A 19,676-nucleotide genomic window follows, 5' to 3' on the forward strand; every position below is an offset into this window, starting at 1 on the left:
AGACCAATAACTACTGCATGGCTGCATATATGAAAAGGAAGCACTACAGAGAGCACAAGAAGTCCCTTGCACCATTTCTGAGTGTATGAAAAAACAACTAGAAAACTGTAATCTACACAAAAGTGTGTTCTTCTGGCTAGAAGATGCAGGGCTGCCCATAAAAGGCACAACAATGCAAGTAGAGGTTGAACCTTCCCACCAATAACCTGTTACATTTTGTTGCTGGTGACAGGTGACAACAGAGGAGCAGTCTAACAGAATGGTGTCTGATGTGGAGGTGCCTATGAAACAGTGGTGTGTCACTGAAATTCTCCACGTGGAAGGAATGACACCCACTGACATTCATCGACCTTTACTGACTGTTTATGTACATCAGACAGTGCAGTGAGGTTGTCAAGTTGTTGTAGTTCTGGCCTACACATCTATAAGTTGCTGCAGTTTTTCTGATAGTCACCTGCCTGCAGGAAAGTGCCCATCTGCCACAACACGCATCGCTAAGATTGTTATTGGTAACCCTGTGTCTGCACAAACTGAACTGTTGCATGCATCATACACATCCTCTGATGCTAGCACCACAAGGAAGAGTCCCTTGAGGCTCCATTCATATTTTCTCTTATAACATCACCTCTGTGGCTGAAATTTAATCTTGGTTTCTACAATAACCACTATTTGTGGTACTATGGTACCCCTATCTGACTCATTCTGCATTAAAAAAGGACAAAATCCCTCAGTCAATAACACTTGCATCAGGCTGAGCTGCTTGCTCTTGAGGCAGCTCTTCTTTTAGAAAGATAAGCAGTTTTGATCAAAGACTTCCACTAATGGAAAATCTATCATATTCCCTGAATGATGCATTCCAATAATAAAATACTTTGGCTTTTTACAATGTGCATCATCTTTCCTGATCAAATTCTCTGACTTTCAGCCTCAGGATCTTGTTATGTTTTGTCTCCATGATAAATGAATCCCCAATACCAAGCATCTACTCTGTGTGCAGCATCTGTCAGCCCCTACGACAAAGAAAATGAAACAGAATAAAACAGAAGTTAAAAGAAAGCCCCCATATGAATTTAAGAGTGACTCAATGTTTTTAAACAGAAGATGTTTGTGTCTTGCCTCAAAAATAAAATCGAATTCTTCCACCTTAAATCCTACAGCAAAAGAATCTTCAAAGTCAAGTACTGAGGGTCAGATTCAAAGACAAAGCAAGAGCCCCTACCACTCCTCCATCAAAGAAAAAAAAATTAGGATCCAACCAAATTTAAGTTGCTCCATACCTTTCCTACTCTGGGATATATATATAATGGGGTTGACGTACAAAGGCAAAGGTCCTTCCCATATACAGCTTTATAATGACAAATTACACATCTAAAGTTCTGTTGTAGTTTCACAGCGCTTTCAGTTAAGCAATTAGAACATTAGTAAGCATTACATTAGGTAAGCACGGTGCATTTTGATCAACTTTAGAGGAAGCCACACTAGTGAGCAAGGAGATGAAAACACACATTTTCACAGTAGACAAACAGTTTAGATTTATCAACATGGTGGCACTGCTAATTGTAGCACAACAGAAAGCACAGCAACAACAGCAGAGCAGCAAAGACCTAGGATGCAGCAAGTAAGGGCTTGCTCAAACGCAACAACCACGGGCAGAGAAACAAAGGAAAAAAGTTGCTTACCTTCAGAAGACCTCAGTTATGCAGGGATCTCCAGAGAGATACCCCCACCTTCGCTGGTAACCCTTAAATGAGGTCTGGGAAGGGGTGGATCCTGGCTCCAGCCCTTACTGTCACTCATGTGCATTGCATGCACCTGGCTCCCCTGTGTTGTCCCTACCTTCCCACCAGGTGCTCAATCACTGGTACAAACTGTGACTTAGCATTTCCATTGAACTGATGTTTAACATCAGCAGAAATAAATAAAAAAAATAATAATGTTTCAGGAATTTCTAGAAAATGCAAGGAAAAGGAAACATCTGATCTAGCCCTGATTATTATTCACATTTTAGATGCAGCAACAACAACAACAGAACAAGACAGGTTGCACTAGAACAAAGCATGAAACTGAACTAAAAACATACCCATCTAGACAATGTACTGTTTTATACCTTCAGCAAAATGCCCAGAACAGGCACAAGGACAACAAAATGGCTCCATAATTACAGCTGACCCTGAAACAGATGTAGACCCATTCTTGCTGATGACAGTGCAACAACAACAAAAACATAATATATGATGGGAGAAACAAATAAAACTGCCAGTGCTGGTCAGTCTTAACAGTGGCAAAGAGAGAGAGGGAAAATTAAGTCAGATTGCTATCCCAAGTTGACCCATGGTTTTGGAAATGATCACTTGTCAAGTCCTCCCCATTCATCTCTGTAGAAATACATTGCATAGGTTCAAGACACAGCCACGTCTTTTGGCTTTAGTCTCCTCTTGGAAACAAAGGCCAGGCCTTTTCACCATAAACATTATTCAATATCAAAGCATTTAAAAAGGTTTATTTTATTAAGGGAGTAACAGAACAGCATCAGTACATCAATGCTCAGGAATAAAGAATGAAATTTAGTTGTCCAGTATCTAGATATTTGAAATTTTAGCCATAGCTTTCTTTGTGTACATCCACATTCCAAAAGGCTCAATGCAAGTAAAGTTAATATCTTGCACATACAAACATACTTATGCATCTCAATATGAATTACTTTATGTTAATCAACCCATACAGAGACCTGCAAATGACACTTCCAACAGTCATGAATAATTTGTATGACCAGTTAAGGCCAGAGAAGAGGGGTGGGGGACAAGATGTGAGCAGAGAAGAGAAGCAAGCAAAATCATTGATCAAAGATTGGCTACCGTCTCCCAGTTTTCAAGTCAAAAGCTATACTTTAAGAGACAGTGTCTGCATTATTATTTAAAAAAGCCTACTGCTTAGCTAAAAACAGTTACTAGAACTGTTTTTAAACAGGGATTGCTGGGCAAGACATAATTTTTGAAGAAAAAAATTCAAGTTACAGAGGCCTTTTGAAAGAAGTAGACTTATATGTCCTCATCTGATTACGACGGGCTTACCTCGGCTACCCTGCTGGTAAATGCTTTATTGTTGGTGGCAGTTTATTAAAACAGTTGCTACTATTCAGGTCTTCCTCTTGAGAAGTCTGTCTGGTGTCTGCACTGAACAGAGATACCATAGATACCTGAATTCTAACATATTTACACATTCCCAGCTAGCACAAGAAGTACTATAGTGTGTAAGTTAATATACAAACAGAATTATAGAATCCTATCTTATTCTATGACAGTGAAAGTAATTAGGTCTCCCTCTGTGGGAGCTGATGCAGGGAGAGAAAAGCCCTTTAGCTTTGGTTCAGCATTTCACTGTGTGTAGTGAATTGCATTTCAGACGCATTCTCAATTAAGAAAATCTGTTAGGTAATAACATGTTAGGTATCAGACATACTTCAAAGGTCAGCTTTAACAAACACTATTAATGAAATCAAATCATACTGTAAGAATCTAAACAAAAACTGTCTAGAGGAGCTGCATTTTATAATAAAAAGTGAAAATAAGGACACTTTGAAAAGTAAAATAGTAAAAAGTATAATCAAGTTTCAAGTATACTGAATATTTAGAAAAGAAATTTATGAAGTCCCTGAATATCTTCATATCAGTTTAACATAGTTCACTATGTCGGAGTAGAAAATCCATACAAATGACCAGGTAGATATGGCCACACTGTGAATGTCAGTTCATTGACTCGGTGAACTATTGGTATTTTCAGTTTAGGCAAGCCATTAAAGAAAAACAAGATTATTACCTAATTACCTCATCAGTTGCAGGTACAAGTATGATAATCTTATGAACCAAGTACACTATGTATTTTCTGCATTTTACTTTCTTAGCTACACATGACAACCTTAAGTCCTAGAGTAACCAATTTTAATACAAGAACTATGCAATTAAATGAAATTTGCAACTAGAAAGCAGAAAAAAATAGTCAAAACGCATGTGAGGGCTTTAAGGAGTTGCAGAACAGTAGGGGGTGTAGGCATGTGACATTCCACAGTAATGAGGCAGGCTGGCTGGGTGCTTGTCAGCCACTAGAACTGCACTCTGCAAGAATTCAGCTGCAAATCTTTGTTTCCTTTATCTCTTTCATATCTCTGCAAGTCTCAAGGGAAAAGGCAAAAACTTTGTCTTTCAGCTGGATTTCTTTCATCCAAGAATGTTCTTCATCCAAGGCCAAAGGTTCACCATATCCTAAAAGAGCCTTTGGATCTGCATGTTCAGTCATCTTCATCCAAATGTATTTCTTTGGGAGCATTATTCGGTCCTTGTGGTCGATCCTAAAAGAACACCGATAAAAACTGTCTTCACTCCTTCAAATACAATCTTCAATGGCTTTATCTTTAGGACCACTGTATGAGAGCATTGTATCAAAGGTGCAAAACGGCAAATGACTTATTTCACTTAAAACCACAGCACTTTGAACCACTTCTACTATTTTGGATTTTGGCCACTGTTTTAGACATGAAGCCTTCCAAGATGGAAAGGACTTTCTGGAAATGACCACAGTATTTTCATTGTGCTGGCCACATAATTTAAAAAATGCATAGGTATTGTTTTTCGTATGCTAAAAAGTAGGAAATACGACCCTAAATATATGCTACAGTAATGCAAAAGTTTTCCATCCATCAGTATTCTACACCTAGCTTACTTAAATTTTCTTCCATTCCATGTTTCTCAAAGTCTTCCAATTTCTTCTTTGTTCATTTCATTCTCTTCTCCCCAATCCTCCCTGAGCTAGATATTTACTTATTTCTTTTTTACATCTGTCCAAATACCTTTTTTCCTTTTACTCTTTTGGTAGCTTCTCCCTGCAGTACATACCCTTCTCCGTAAGTCCCACTGATTTTAATCTTCATCTTTCTCCTTCTGCATCACCTTTAACTATTTCCACCTCCCCAGACTCTGCCAGCTCCTGGCCTCCCACATCTTTCCACCTGCTTTTCACCATTCTGCAAAACACCTGATTCAGATGAACAATTTCTAGAGCAAGGGGGCAATCCTGCCTTGTTCTTACAGTACAGCTGAGAAAAGCTAGAAGGAAGTTTATCTTCATCATCGCTTAGAAAGAAAAACACAATATGAATCCTTTACTGCAACCAGGGTTGCCAATTCTCATTATTTCATTACAACACTTGAAATCATTTTATTGATACTATAACTGCAGCTTCTGAAAGAAATGTGTCTAAAAAAACAAAACAAAAAATAAAAATAAAAAATAAAAAAGACCACCACAAAAGGAAGTTTCAGGGTCTGACGGACAAAAGAAAAGCATGAAACATGATCCTGTGTCAGCTTAGTGAATCACAGATGAGAAAGGTTATAATTCAACTGCAATAATTTATAGTATTATGATTTTTTAAGCTAACAATGAAACTGTTAGCATTCTGACTCACAGCATTTTAGGGACAGACATAACCTGATCTGAATTAAAGCGCAAGATAGCAGCTTAAGTCCATGCCTGACTTTGAACTTCATGGGACAAGCAGTACTGACTGGATGGTTCAAAGATTCAAGAAAGGAAAATAAAAAGAAAAAGGACAGCTGCTTTCAAAGTTACATAAATACCATAAAAGATTCACTCATTATCCCAAAATTGTAAACCCAGACAATAATATTTTCTACTCAATTTTCTACTCAGTTTTTGGCTAGAAATGACCAGAAGTGAAAAGTGATTTGCACATTGGAGATTTCAGGTCAGTAAGAACCAGAGGAAAAGCTCAGTTTTTCTCTTCAGTCTGAGATAGTTCTTCCTCTCAAAAGACGTTTCTTGATCTCACTTCAGAACTGGTTGCCCCCTTTGTGAGAAATAGACAGATCAGGTAAAGGATGCTAATGAGGATTACTTTTTCCTGAGACAGAATGTAATCAATACCCTCCTTAACAGATCCTAAAGAGACATGATTCAGAAGGAAAAGGGTTGTGGCTTTTTGTTTTTGTTTTATAACTTAGCTTACAGGAAACTTTTAATTTCTGTTTTATGTTTTCTAGAATAAATATAGTTTACTCTATTTACTTTCAGTTTAAGAGCAGAAAGGATTAAAATGTCAACAAAGAGTTTGTTGTTTGTTTTCCAACATAAATGATGCCTCCCTGCCCCTGCCTATGCTCCCATAACTGGGATAATTACTTAGAGGAAATATTACTCTATCGGTTCTGTGCTGAGGTGAATTAAAGACAATGAAGGGCAGAAATCAAACCTGTAAAACATACATTTTTTTTAAAGATGTTAACAGGGCGCATATGGCTCAAAGTGAAGTTGTCTATTGACATCTCTTCTGCCTTCAGGGCTCAAGGAATGCAGATCTGACTTCAAATCTGATAAGACTTCAATGGGATTTAGCTTGTACAAATCTCTAGCCTTCAAAGTTTACTAATTCTTTGAAGTGTCCTCTATTTTTCAGGTTTTGTGTGTGTGTGTAAACTAGATTTCTGTACTCTAGTCAATACATAATTTAAATCTGAAAGGGGATAGTGACATAATTTATCATGTACTTTCTTGTAAAAATATCAAACTTGTTTTGTCCTCACTATGAGTGTAAAATAAAAAAAATAAGGCAGATTGCCTATAGGCTGCAGCTGACTGACTGAAAATGGGAGTGACCTCTCAGGTCAAAAATTTCACGCCTATCAGATTTTGAACATCACATATTCTATAATTAAGAATCATTTTCTGGATGCTCAGGCCTTCCCAGATTTATGAAGAGCTCTAAGATACTGCAGTCTGTCTTGGCACCTGATGGTAAGCAGAAATCAGCACTCCCCTGCTGACTCCTCCTGAAAAATGCAATACAAGAACATCATCAAGGAGTGAACCTGATGCTGGTTCAGTGTTTTCTTCGCAGTGGTGAATAAGTATAAAATACTATGAAGTGCTTGAAAGCATTCACAAACAATTTTCTCAGTGCTCAGTTCTCAGCACTAAAGCTAGTTGTGGGTCAAGTCAGTGCTAAGACAAATCTAAGCTTTGCAGCTGTTGAAATACTTAAGCCATATCAGATCTTAAAATGATGTCATAGCAATGCAGCTATTGCTTGCCTGCCATGGTATCTGCTGATGGCAGTTGAAGTTCTTATTCATCAAGGGGCCCAAATAATTGAAACAATCCATCTGCTCTGTGCACTCTCTTTCTGTCTTTACTGTGATTTCTTACAGCCTTGTGATATTTGCCAGTGATGTCATACTTAATCAAGCAGTTGGTGCCCTGTTTGATCTCTGGAGAGCCACAGTGCACTCCTATGATGCTGCATAGGTAACTAAAGTAATCCACCTGTTCCAGGCCTTTCCCTTGAAAAACCCAATGGGACATGATATTTGGCAGTGACTGTCATAACTGATCAAGCAATTGCCAGACTCATGCATATTTCCTGAAAGCTGCTGCTGTTTTTCATCATGAATTCCAGATAATTGAAATAATTGTCCTGCTCTAGGGCCCTGCTTTGACTCCAGCACTTTCTGCAATGGGACATTTGCCTATTGTCATCTTTCTTTAAGAGCTGCTGCAGGAAGAGGCTTTGATTATTTTTTCACAAGATGTCATAATACTGCAAAGGAAAGTGACATTATTCACTTACTTTGTGTGACTGAATTTCCAGACACTACTGCTCTCTGTGCTCACACTGTGACTCACGGCAGATACATTACGCTGCGTCAGTCTCAGTGGTAGAAAGGTGGAGGGAGAGGAGGGAGGGAAAGCATGCAAGAGTATTGTAACCAGGTTGATAGTGGGAATCCTATTACCGTTTTTGTGTAATGAGCACCAAGTAATTTAAACACTTCAGTGCTCTCTTTGTTAAAGGGACATATAGTAAGCCTTATTTCAGCAGATACGGAGACTACAAATATTTTACAGCAGACCTAGTACCCTACCTTAAACTCTTCACCACGTACAGCTAAAGGACACATTTGCCTTTTGATTGATATAAAGATTTTAAAATTGTCCAACTAAGTGTAGAAGCCATAAAAAGCCTTTGTGTGTTCATCTGCTAGTGCGGGAATAGGAGCATAGATCTTACTTGTAGTCAGATTATATTGTTCAATTTTATTTGAGAAGTACAAAAATACCACATTCACTCACTAGATTACATCCCACTCCTGAATTTACTGTCTTCATCTCAAGGATGGATGTTCAGTCGTGTTCATTACTCTGCTTAGCTTCTGAGCAGGTCACAGACTGACTGGCAGCGACTGTAAGAGTTTGGCATATCTGCAATAATCTTGCAAGTGTCAGTCAGAGCTTCCCAGAACTTTCATTAAAATCTAACATTTCTGCTGCAGTACTTTTTCTTTAGGATTTTGTTACTTTGCCCTACACAAAGCCCAGGACATAGAATAGCATTCTTTTATTTTTAAGAGATGTCTTCTCAGATAGTATCCACCTCTAATAACATTCAACTTTTCTGAAGCTTAAGCTTTTCTTTATAAATATTTTTTACAGCTCCTTGTCTTCATGCAGCACCAAAATGACCAAGGAGAAATGCTGCCAAATCTTATACTGGTACAGATAGGAACAATATCAATGATATTAGAGTTACAATTATTATTTTTTTCCATTATTATTTTTTAGATATTTGGTTGAACATTAAACAAATTTATAAATGAGTAGATTGGGGAAGATTGTACACGAGGAAACTACATGATGGAAGATCTTCATTTTCCTTATCTGACATCAAAGTTGGTTTGATACAAGTTTTTGTTAGAATACTGAAAAAAAACAAACCACCCACATTTTTACTAAACGACTCTTAAATAGAAACTGTGTTATTTTAAGGACATATGAACTCAAGTCTCGATACCCAGAAGAGGTTTACATTTGTAAAAAATGAGTCTTTAATTTACATACCAGGACAGGTGGTCACTTCCAAGCCTTTTATCTAGAAAGCTGCTAGGGCTTGTCCTGCTGTGCCCTACAGGATTTTCTAACCTTTGAGTTAAGTTCTTCCCTTGGGTCCTAGTAGAATTGTAGTACCACCAGCCTAACTACTTCAGCATTACTCACAGGATTTCTCCCCTAAACTGTGAAATAACTTTTAATTATAAGAAACTAACCTGAAAGTAGAGTTGCTCCTTACCTTTCTAAGGAAAGCTTATGAAGACTTGATTCACTGCTTACGACTGTTTGCCAATGAAGGACTGCTAGAGGATGACAAAGGACACTGTAGCATGTGTGCACACAACATGGGGCACGGGGGCAAGAAGAGTATCAGCCTTTTGATGAAGCAATATTTTTTTTATTAAAAAAATACAAATGATGACTAAATGTAGAGAAATTAAGAGGAGTATTTTTTTTTAACGGATTGTTGTCCCTGGTTAACAAAAGAAAAGAGCATCACAGCTTTTTGTCATCAATTAGATGTAGTTATGCATCATTAATTATGGTGGCATGCCAACAAGAAGTCAGACAGAACAGTATAAATGAGGGAGAAAGTATTCCTACAGCTTGACAATGTTATGGTTAAAAAACAGTAAATGCTTACATAGCACACTTGTGGGAGGAAATCATTCTTCATTTAGCCAGCTGAAAACCTGGGGTCCGATTCTAATCCTTGATTTAAAACCGAGAAGACTAAACAGAGCAAGGTGATATGAATAAAGGAGGTACTGCAGACTTCAACACCTACCATTTAAATCTGACCAGACAGGTTTGCACATGGCCATAACACCAGACAGTAAGAGTTCCTGGGGGGACAGGGAGGTCAATAACGACTGCAGCAGTACAATTAAAAGTAGAAAACCTAGATTTTGTTATCATGCTATATGGTTTTAGTAATACAATCTACCACTGTAATTATAATTTTTATATAATATTTTCTGTAGTCAGTAATCTAAATGATTTCAGTGTCAGCTCTTCTAGCACACAGAGTTGTCACCTGGGGTATTGTAACTCAGCAGAGATAAACCTGTCATTTGCTTGTAGGTTGTTATCTGACCCATCAACGAGAAAAGATTTAAACAGACTTTGTTCACTTCAGAATAGTATTGTTCCTTAAAATCACTTTTAATCAGATAATTACTACTCATTCCCTAGATTGCAGTATTTGGGGAGACTAATTTGTTTGTGAACAGTAAATGGGAACAAGATTTGCAGCTTTGTAGGCATTTCAAATACCTTTGTGAAGTCACAATACCCTACAGATGGCAACTCTTCATGCAATACACAGTGTCTATCCTCAATCCTTTCAATTTTACTTACTAACTTAGAACTACATATACAGACTGGAAGACCAAAAGCTTCCGGAGTAAACAGCACTCAGGTTCTAATGATTGTCACCAATGGAGTCAGCACAACTCCTTGCCAGCAAGAGAAGCTTGGACAGATTCTGATACTACTGCTTCCTTCTCCAAAGGAAGAACAAGACTTGGAAACAAATAAGAAAAGTTGTGCCAAAGAATATCTCAGAGATGCACCTTTTCATTGAAGAGCTGGAATTGTGTTACGTGAAGATTGTATCACAAGGGAATATTGTATAATAAGTTGCCAACATTTGTTTTTCTGTTGTCGGTTTTTTGTTTTTTTTTTTTCAAGTTATGGCTATTCTTTCCAAGACTGAAAGTTGATTTTTGATTGGGGTGGGTTGCAGGCTGTGGGTTGCGTCTGTTTTTGAATTAAAAAAAAAAACATTAACCCCGTTACTCGATACTCAGATATGTTCTGTTCCTCAAAAGAAGAACACAAGATGCAGTTAAACTGGAGTGATTAGAGCAATGACAACAGAAGTGGACTGTGGAAAAAAATATATCATTTATCTTAAGTAGAGAAATCTTGTTTTCAGCAGCTTGCACACACAAACCTCCCTTGAGATACTAATTTAAAGACTCAAACTGTCTGGTCTCCTGATGTTAATTTTTTTTTTTATGAAATTACAGGGAAATTGCTAATGGTAACATTTAGATTAGACTTATCAATATGTCAAATCAAACATAGCAAGTTAAGTCATGCACGATACACATTTCGATACAGAAATATACCACTAGAACTGATCATTAAAAGCATTTAATTGCATGAAAATTTAGAGGGGAGAGCAAGAGAAGTAGGGTAATGAGACTGTCTTTGAACAAACTTAGTGGATAAGAATTGAAACAAGTATCAAAAATAAATAATGTTGAAAACTACTATGCCGAAGGAATGAAAATCCCAATTTGTGCATATTAGCTTGTTATAAAATATATTAGAAATGAACTTTAAAATTAGGTTTTCCTGTATTCCAAATTGCATCTCTTTTTTTTTTTTTCCATACAAAATAAATGCTTTTTTTTTTTTTTAACCACTGCTTTTGTCTAACTGTTCAGCTCTCTTAAAAGCTAACACATCTTTCTTTTGAAGACTCTTTCCGTTGCTATAGAACTTAGATACTATTCATCTATTCACTGTATCCTGCCTTCTGCTTAGGCAGCAAACGCTATTCCTAGACAATGGTTATCTTGAGTAGCTATAGCATCATTAACTTGTCTCAAATGCCCCATTTTTTGAAGATTGTTCTTGTTAGGAACAATTTTGGAAGAGTACAGAAGAGCTAGAAAGGGCTGAGTGTTTTAGATTAGACTATTATAGTAAAATTGAGCATCACAATCAATTTCTCTGGTATCTAAACTGATTTACTGCATCCTAGTTCTCCTCTTTTAAAAAAGGTCTGGCAATAAATATGCACACATATCAGAAATTTGGTAGTAGTGCTAAGCCTCCTGTGTCCCTTTAATAGAGTTTGTAATTCAGATTGCACAATTCAACACAAAATTTGAAAAAAATGCTTTTAGGTCCACATTTAAAAAATATATCGAGGAGCTCATGGAATCATAGAATACTTATCAGGCACCTTTGAAGACCATGTAGTCCAACTCCCCTGCAATGAACAGGGACACCACAGCTAGATCAGGTCACATAGGGCCTAGTCCGTTTTTGCCTTGAAAATCTCCAGGGATGAGGCATCCACCACATCTCTGGGCAACCTTTTCCAGTGCTAACATCTCTCAGATATCCAGTATCTCTCACTGAATCTGGTAATTAATAGTGGAGGATGGAGGTGATGCTGAGATAATCCTTTATTGTTTCTGGGGTATGTTAGCAACAAAGAAAATGGGATTCGTCCTCAGTCATTCAACACAACTATAAAATGTAGGTCCCTCTGAAAATAATGCCTCCTATTTATTTCCATAGAAACTTCAACAAATGAAAAGACCACAATAATGCTGTTTAACAGATAAAGTTCTCAGCTACAAAACAGTATCTTCCTGCACAGTCACCACCATTAGCCAGACAATTTTTTCAACTAAGAGCCTGCATGACATACTTGGAAAAATCTGCATGGCTGTGTAAAATGTGGCTTGTCTTTCATTCTCATCTCTGTCAACCAGTGCTGAAATGCACCACCCACCACTTCACTGTGCTCACATTCAGTGTTTTCCATAAACATTCAGCAAGCACTGATGAACATAAATGGGTTTCCACATGGAGGAATTCAATAACACACTTCTGCCTCATACGCACTTCCATGTTAGATGAAGTTTTGTCAGACTCCCCTCTGCTGCCATCTGCCAAGCAGAAACAACATGTGACAGTATATTTGAAGGAAGGTTCAGCCTCCATTGCCATAACTTCATCATCCATTTTTGACGTCACAGGCCAATATAATAAAATAAGAGGCATTACTTTCGGAGCAGCATTCATACCAACACTCGTTCTAAGTATATAGCCAGATCCACAGCCTTCTCTTTCTGCACTGTGAAACCCAGAGCAAGCTGTGCAAAACTCAGCCTTGTCCATGAACTGTGATGCCATCCAAGGGCCCACCAAGTCCTGTTTATATCCCTACAGTTACACAACCCAGCAGCACAGCAGCATATGCCTCCTGGTTCTTGAATGTTCAGCTCCACTGATTCTCAGGAATGCAGGGTCACCAGAAGGGAGAGAGAGCCACCATTGTGGTCAATTGTCTTCCTTTCCATCCCTGTATTTTTTTTTTTTATGGTTTATCACCTCAAAAAGTCTTTTTTGTTGTTTTTGTTTTTTACCACAGAAGTAATAGTGACTTTTTAAATGGATACTGACACTTTCTATTAACTTGTGTTGTATTGATACAATTAATTGGCATCTCATGTTGATTTTTCTAGCCAAAGCAAAGTTTCTTAATACAATTGTTCAGATTATCAAGAATTAAAGATAAAATGTTGAGATATACCCTTTGCGTCCAAAGTTTTTTTGTTTTTTTGTTTTTTTTTTTTAAGTAAGAAAAGGTGTTTTGATAGTAGCGGTCAGGAAGGCCTACCTGAAATCAAGTGTTGACTGTGTACAGTGAAACAAAGGCAAAACGTATTTGAACTGTTAGATTATTTTTGTCCTGATACTTTTAGCCATGGTTGGTTTTAGGCATTTGAGAGCCCAGACAGAATCTAATTCTACATCCCTTTGACTTCATTCCACAGAAGACGAGTATATTCATTTCTTATTTATTCATCTTCAAGCCATCTTTAAAGAAAAAAAGAAATATTCAGTAACAATGAGAACTCTGATCACTGACAGTGAGAACTCTGAAGAAGTATGAGGAAGACAGATATGAAGGAGAAAACGAAAAAAAAAAGAATCATTCATTTAGAATGGCAATAAATTTCTTCAATCACAACAGTCTTTGGGGTATCCCCACAGAGAAGATAGCTTTGCTCATATCCTTCAATATTTCAGAAAAAAAAAAAGTATCAAAAAAATGACTTCTAATATTTTTACAAAGCAGTAACTGCAGTTTCTTGATAAATTAGTATGTTAATGAAATTCTAATTTATCCTTATTCTATTAAAACTGTTACTTGGCTAACAAGATCTAAATACACTGTATGACTGACAGTTTTTATTCTACCAAACTAAGCCCAAGAAAGGATGCCATGCATGTTTTCAAAGGACAGATAAAATGCGATCTAAATTTACATTTAAAAAAATTTGCCTATGCGTGTGAGTTGGTGAATACATTTGTCAATATTATCAGATTAATTTGCATTTTATACATTTGACTTCAAGTTTCAGTGTTACCTACTTCTTCGGATTGAGGTGATCAAAGCCATTCTTCTAATTTATAATAGGAATGCTGTTCCTATGTTGGTAGAGTAGGACTCTGTACCAGGACTTAAATATTGACACAGAAATACATTCAATTGATTGTATGGTTTTAATGTAATATAATTAAATTTATGTTAGCATTAAAAAAAAAAAAGTGCAGGTTGTTACTGCAGTGATAGACAGACAAGCAGACCCTTACACTTAAGGGAAGTCTTGGCTTAAAGAATACTCTAAAACAATGAATTTTGGCATCCTTTGCAGACCCACTGTGGTCAGTGGAACCCATATGCTTGAAGCATTAGTCCAGAATGACGGGGTGGTATGATGGATACACTCATTTTTAATTTTAGCATTAAAAGTCTTATTTAAGTGTGAAGGAAGGTGCCAATATCTATTAAGACTTGAAAGACTATGTTTTTTATGGCTATATTCATCAAAACATTTTTGATGACTGCTACCTCAATATTTTCCAGAAATGGCTAGCTCTTCCTACATGCACCTACACAGACTTCCTGACAGAATGTAAGGCAATCTTTTCTGAAATGATCTACATAAATACAATGGAGTTAGGATTTGCTGTGTATTTTTCATATGAAGATGTATCAATTTAAATTTTGCTATTAATTCAGAAATCTTTAAAACTTATTTAATTAGTCTCAACTTAATAAGTAGCCAATGGAAACTAAAATGGTCAAGTTGTGTTGATCAGAAACAAGTCTAAAAGTTAATTTTCTGAATGATAGAACAACAAAAACAAACTTGAGTAACACTGTGATTAATTAATTGATTAGATGGTTCCTGTTGAGAAGTTGTATTCAATAAGAGTCTGTCAATACAAATTGCTTCACGAAGCGCCAAGAATAATGGGTTCAGGTGCATATTAGAACTAGTTGTCATGAATGCCAATTTACAGGGGAAAATAGAGTGTTTATCACCTAATTTAATTTCAGACAGTTAACTTCTTACAAATAACTCATTTTAGCAGTGGATTTCCAATAACTTGACTTTTGTTAAAAGTATCATCTAATAAGTTTGCAAATTTAAATTCTTCCATAAATAATTAACACAGCCTATAATGTAGTTTTGCCACTGATTACTAACAGAAAATTTACCAGCTGTACTTCGTTTGTGTCTTACATACACCAGCATTCTTTCTACTGGCAGCATGTTTGATTACAAATGCATCCCTACTGCTTCCATAGTAGACTCAACTAGACTCTACGAGCTTTCAAGAATATTAGGAAATATGCAGCAATGTTGTTTCTGCATAACCAGCCAAAACAGATTATGGGGTCTCTTAGATCATACATGATAGCAATTATACCACACTTGGAAGCATTTCCTACACTTTATTTCAGCACATCTGGTCAGTGTTAGTATCCAGATGCTGAATAAGATATTACTTGCTGGTTCACAAGCAGAGTGATGCAAAGCTGCTCTGCGTGGAGGGTTGCAGGCATTAGTTTGTGAGCGTTCAACCATTAGGCTTGCCTAGGCCACGCTGAGTGAAGATGAATTGTCTTGGGCTACACATACAAAATAAAAGAAGTTTCGTTACTTATATGTGGAAAGACAATATAGTTAATGTATTTTTTATTAAAACAAAAAAGTGGGCAACAAAAGCATTGAGTTGGACATGTGTGCTCAGTTCACCCTTAACTATACTTCATCTTTCTGAAGTCTTTCTAGGTTATTTGGTGACAGATATGAACTGAGAATCTTCTAATCCGGGGCACGTACACTGACTATCTAGACAAGAGTTCAGACCAAAAAAAAATTTCTGCTTGAAATGAACGAAGTTCTAAGAGACTTCCAAATCACATTTCCCATTTCTTCCACAAAATTTGTAATATATACCCAGAATTAGAAATTGAACCATTCAGACAAAAAATCAGTGAAGCGTAAAACAGTTATTGCTAAGACAGTTTATCAAAAAAATCAGTTGTGGAATTGTAATGAGCTCAGGACTGTTTGAGCATACTTCCTCCAGCCTTGGTACAGCAGTCATCATCTAGCATCCAGCAGAAACAGGTTACTGAAAACCGTATGTCCTGTATTCTTTGTTTCACCTGTTGTGAATACTTTTATCTCAGAATGAAGAGTCTAGGGTTAGATAATCCAGGAATGTGTGTGCTAAGTAGAAAACAGAAAGTTAAGAAAATCCATTGACTTGGAGCCTTTGAAAAACAAAGCAAACCATTAATTTCCTAACAGCTCCTAGAATGTTGTCAGCTAGAAACAACTTAATATCTTTATGGAAAGACCTTCACCGTCCATGTTCAAAAATTCACTGAAATTAAGTTAGCTCTAATCAAGTACAAATAAGCAGTTAAATTATTGCAGAAAACGTGATTATTTTGTACTTTTCTAATATGCTTAAAGCTTCATGTCCTTTCCATTTACAAACAGGTGTACAGGAGTTCTAGACAGATTGATATGTCCTCACAACTGTTTGCAGGTTCTAAAAATTGATATGCTTTGCAGTGTGTAGATCTAAATTAGCTTTATTAAATACATTTTAAAAGGGTATTAAATCAAAATCTACAAGTACCAATTAAAACAATGTTTTGAGACTATTTCAAGAGGCAAAACAAATGTAAGTGGCTTATAAATTTATCACAATTCAAGTTCATGCATTATTTAAAACATATCCCCCCCCCAAAAAAAAGAAAAGTGAAAAGAGGTGAAAAACATTAATCATAGAAAGAATATGGTTACAGATCTAAAGGAACAGCTGTGACTGAAATAAGGATATGTAGAACTTCCATGTCTATTTATAGGACACTGATCCACAAAAAAGTCTCTTCACTGTTTTGCTAGTATTCAAGTCCAAAACTAAATTCCTGTTGGTACATAATCTTCCATACTTGTTCAGAATTTATTGTAGTATATCCAGTTCATTGTCTATGTCTTACACAAGCACATAAAGGAACACTAAACATGCCACAAATTTTCAATAGAACAATGAAAATTCAGGATTAAATAGGCCATAACAAATTATAGTGTGCAACCCATTGTTAATATGGAAGCAAACGTTGGTTCTACCTCAAAGGGCAATTCATATACAACTCATTACAGCAACTCAATTGTATCAAAGCCTTGGTTAAAAGTTGATGCAAAAATGAGAAAATCCAAACCCTCTTTCCCAGGGCAGCAGCCTAGGTGATGAATCACGTTTTCCCTGGCCTTGCAGAGCTCAAGAACTCCTATCTACATAGTCACAATCATGACAATTAACAAGACCCAGTAGTCAGGCATGGAAACAAGCTGCCCAGGGAGTTGGAGTGATTGTTCCTGGAGGTGTTCAAGAAACATGGAGATACTGTACTTAGTAACACAGTTTAGTGGGCAATACTGATGGTAGTGGACAGTTGGACTAGATGACCTTCCAGGTCTTTTAAAACCTTAATGATTTCATGATTCAATTCTGGGATGATTCTTTGACTATGCCAGCTGATGGCCTTAACATCCACCTTTAAATTTACAGTGATTGTAAGGAAATGAAATCCTTGACAAAGAATAGTTTCAGCAGTCCCACCTCTGTTTTGAAAGTTACAGCAGATCATCTAACTTCAGGAAATTGTATTGAGTTGTGAATTTTGATCTGGCACAACAAGCTTCTTACAGCCTGTTTTAGCAACTTTTGAAGATGTCTCCCTTTGCAGTATTCCATCTTGGCTATGCTGTATACATGGCTTTTGATTCAAATCTAAATCAGACATCTAAAAAGGAGTACTATTGCAAGAGAGAATACAATACCAGAATCTCCTGGGAGAACTTTATCCCCATCCTTCATTTGGTACTTTTAAATTGAGATATTTCTGAATGACTGCTTGTTAAGTCTTGTATTTGTAGGAATGGCTGCAGTAATTATTGGGTTATATTTTATGGCTTCTGTTATGTTGAATGTCATATCTAGATTGAAGATAGAAAGATTCAATACAAATACTATCATTTATGAGTAAGACACTGGATAGGGAACAAGAAAATCTGGGCTTGTTTCCAATTTTTCCCACCACAGTTTTCCTGTGTGTAAAGTGGGATGAATATCTGCTGGTATATAAGAAGCATTTTTATACCTAACATGAAAATAAACATTGTACACTAGTAGACTATTTCAAATAGCTACAAGGCTACTAAAGTATTGAATTACTACAATATTTGCTTTCTCTCAAAGGTTCTCATCTGCATTGTATTGGATTTACTACTATAAATTATTTAAGACTATGAATTAGCAGAAGACATTCACACTTCAGGAAACCTGATTCCATCCTCCACAAATACCACTTAGATTATGACAATGACTTTTAGATAATACCAAAAAACCTCACTTCGTTAACCATGACACTTAAAGTACATTGGAGCTTTGCCAGTTGTTTAGAAACATTTCAGACCATTAGTACAGTAATAACTCTGCATCATGTTATAGGAGAGGAAACATGAAATATAACAGTAGCGGTGTTGATCTTTTCAGAACAGGCAAGCTGCACTAAGAGAATTCAGACACGTTCATACAGCCCCACTTATTCCAACAAAATGAATTGATTTTATTCTTTTGTAACGACTCCTTTTAACTTTGATCTGCACTCACCTTATGTTACAGGTTTATTTGCATTATTACCTAGTCAGTCACATGTATGAAGACATAAGATTTCACTGTAAAGCTAAAAAGGGCATTCATCTTCTTTGTAAATACAATATCTGTTTTAATATGATTGCAGCTTATGAAGAAAATACTAAATTTCATGCATTCATGTTTATAAGGGAACCTTTAGTACCAGAAGAGAATATAGACTATTCAAACAGAAATAAAATGATCATTTTTTTAAGCAGTTATTTGAGTATTTTCCTCAGAATCAATAACAAACTTATTAGGAATGCAGATTTAGGAATTTCAGAATAATAACTATGTTTATATTCTCCTCACTTTATTTTACTCAAGGGGGTGGAAATTCTAATAGACAATTGATAAATAAACATGTAAAAAATACACAGGTGTGACTAGATATTTCCAGGAAGATGCTATTAAACATAAACAGGTATGTATTAGGTATGGTATTTAAAAAATACAAAAACTACAAGCAACTTATTTATAGAAGAACAGTATTACCTTTGCACATTAGAATTCCTACAGGGATGTACTACAGCTTTTACATGACTAAGCCTATTTTGTGTCTTAGAGCTTGCATCCATATTACACCTAATTTGGTTGCATGCTTCTAGAGCTAACTGTAGCCACAACATCATTACTACCAGAACACCATCACCTCCAGACTGCACTGCGATGCCAGTTCCCCCACGTTACATTCATTTTGCAATCACACAGGAATGCTCTAAGTAAAAGGAAGGTATACTTACATTTCCCTCCTCTGCTGCTTTGCTGTAGTTGTATAGGCATGGTACTTACTGCTGCTATTATAATGGGTAGTATTGGTCTTAGGTCACAGCTTTTACTCACTCCATCACTCACTTTTTCCTCACACAACTTTCCTGTTTTATTTACGGTGGATAAATGGAACTAATTTTACTTACCAGCTACTCATCTTATTCACCGGTTTTACAGGCTGA

At 36.4% G+C, this 19,676-nt stretch overlaps 2 protein-coding genes across 3 annotated transcripts in view; both read right to left on the bottom strand.

Moving 5' to 3' along the window:
- ATRNL1 (attractin like 1) overlaps positions 1-19,676 on the bottom strand; it is a 412,107-nt gene that overhangs the window by 79,162 nt on the left and 313,269 nt on the right. Inside the window, exon 28 of one of the 2 annotated variants that reach the window (XM_065746007.1) lies at positions 2,983-4,345. The exons of the other annotated variant lie outside the window; for it this stretch is intronic. Coding sequence (XP_065602079.1) covers positions 4,286-4,345 — 60 coding nt within the window. The 3' untranslated portion in view covers positions 2,983-4,285. Of the gene's footprint in view, positions 1-2,982; positions 4,346-19,676 lie in introns of those variants that run through there. 2 annotated transcript variants of the gene reach the window in all.
- The window catches only part of TRUB1 (TruB pseudouridine synthase family member 1), a 425,822-nt gene that overhangs the window by 12,381 nt on the left and 393,765 nt on the right, over positions 1-19,676 (bottom strand). The gene's annotated exons all lie outside the window — the stretch shown is intronic.

This window comes from Cyrtonyx montezumae, unplaced genomic scaffold, assembly GCF_038088225.1.
Source record: "Cyrtonyx montezumae isolate F1298 unplaced genomic scaffold, pur_monq_1.0 scaffold_4, whole genome shotgun sequence".
In the NCBI taxonomy this organism is placed as follows: domain Eukaryota; kingdom Metazoa; phylum Chordata; class Aves; order Galliformes; family Odontophoridae; genus Cyrtonyx; species Cyrtonyx montezumae.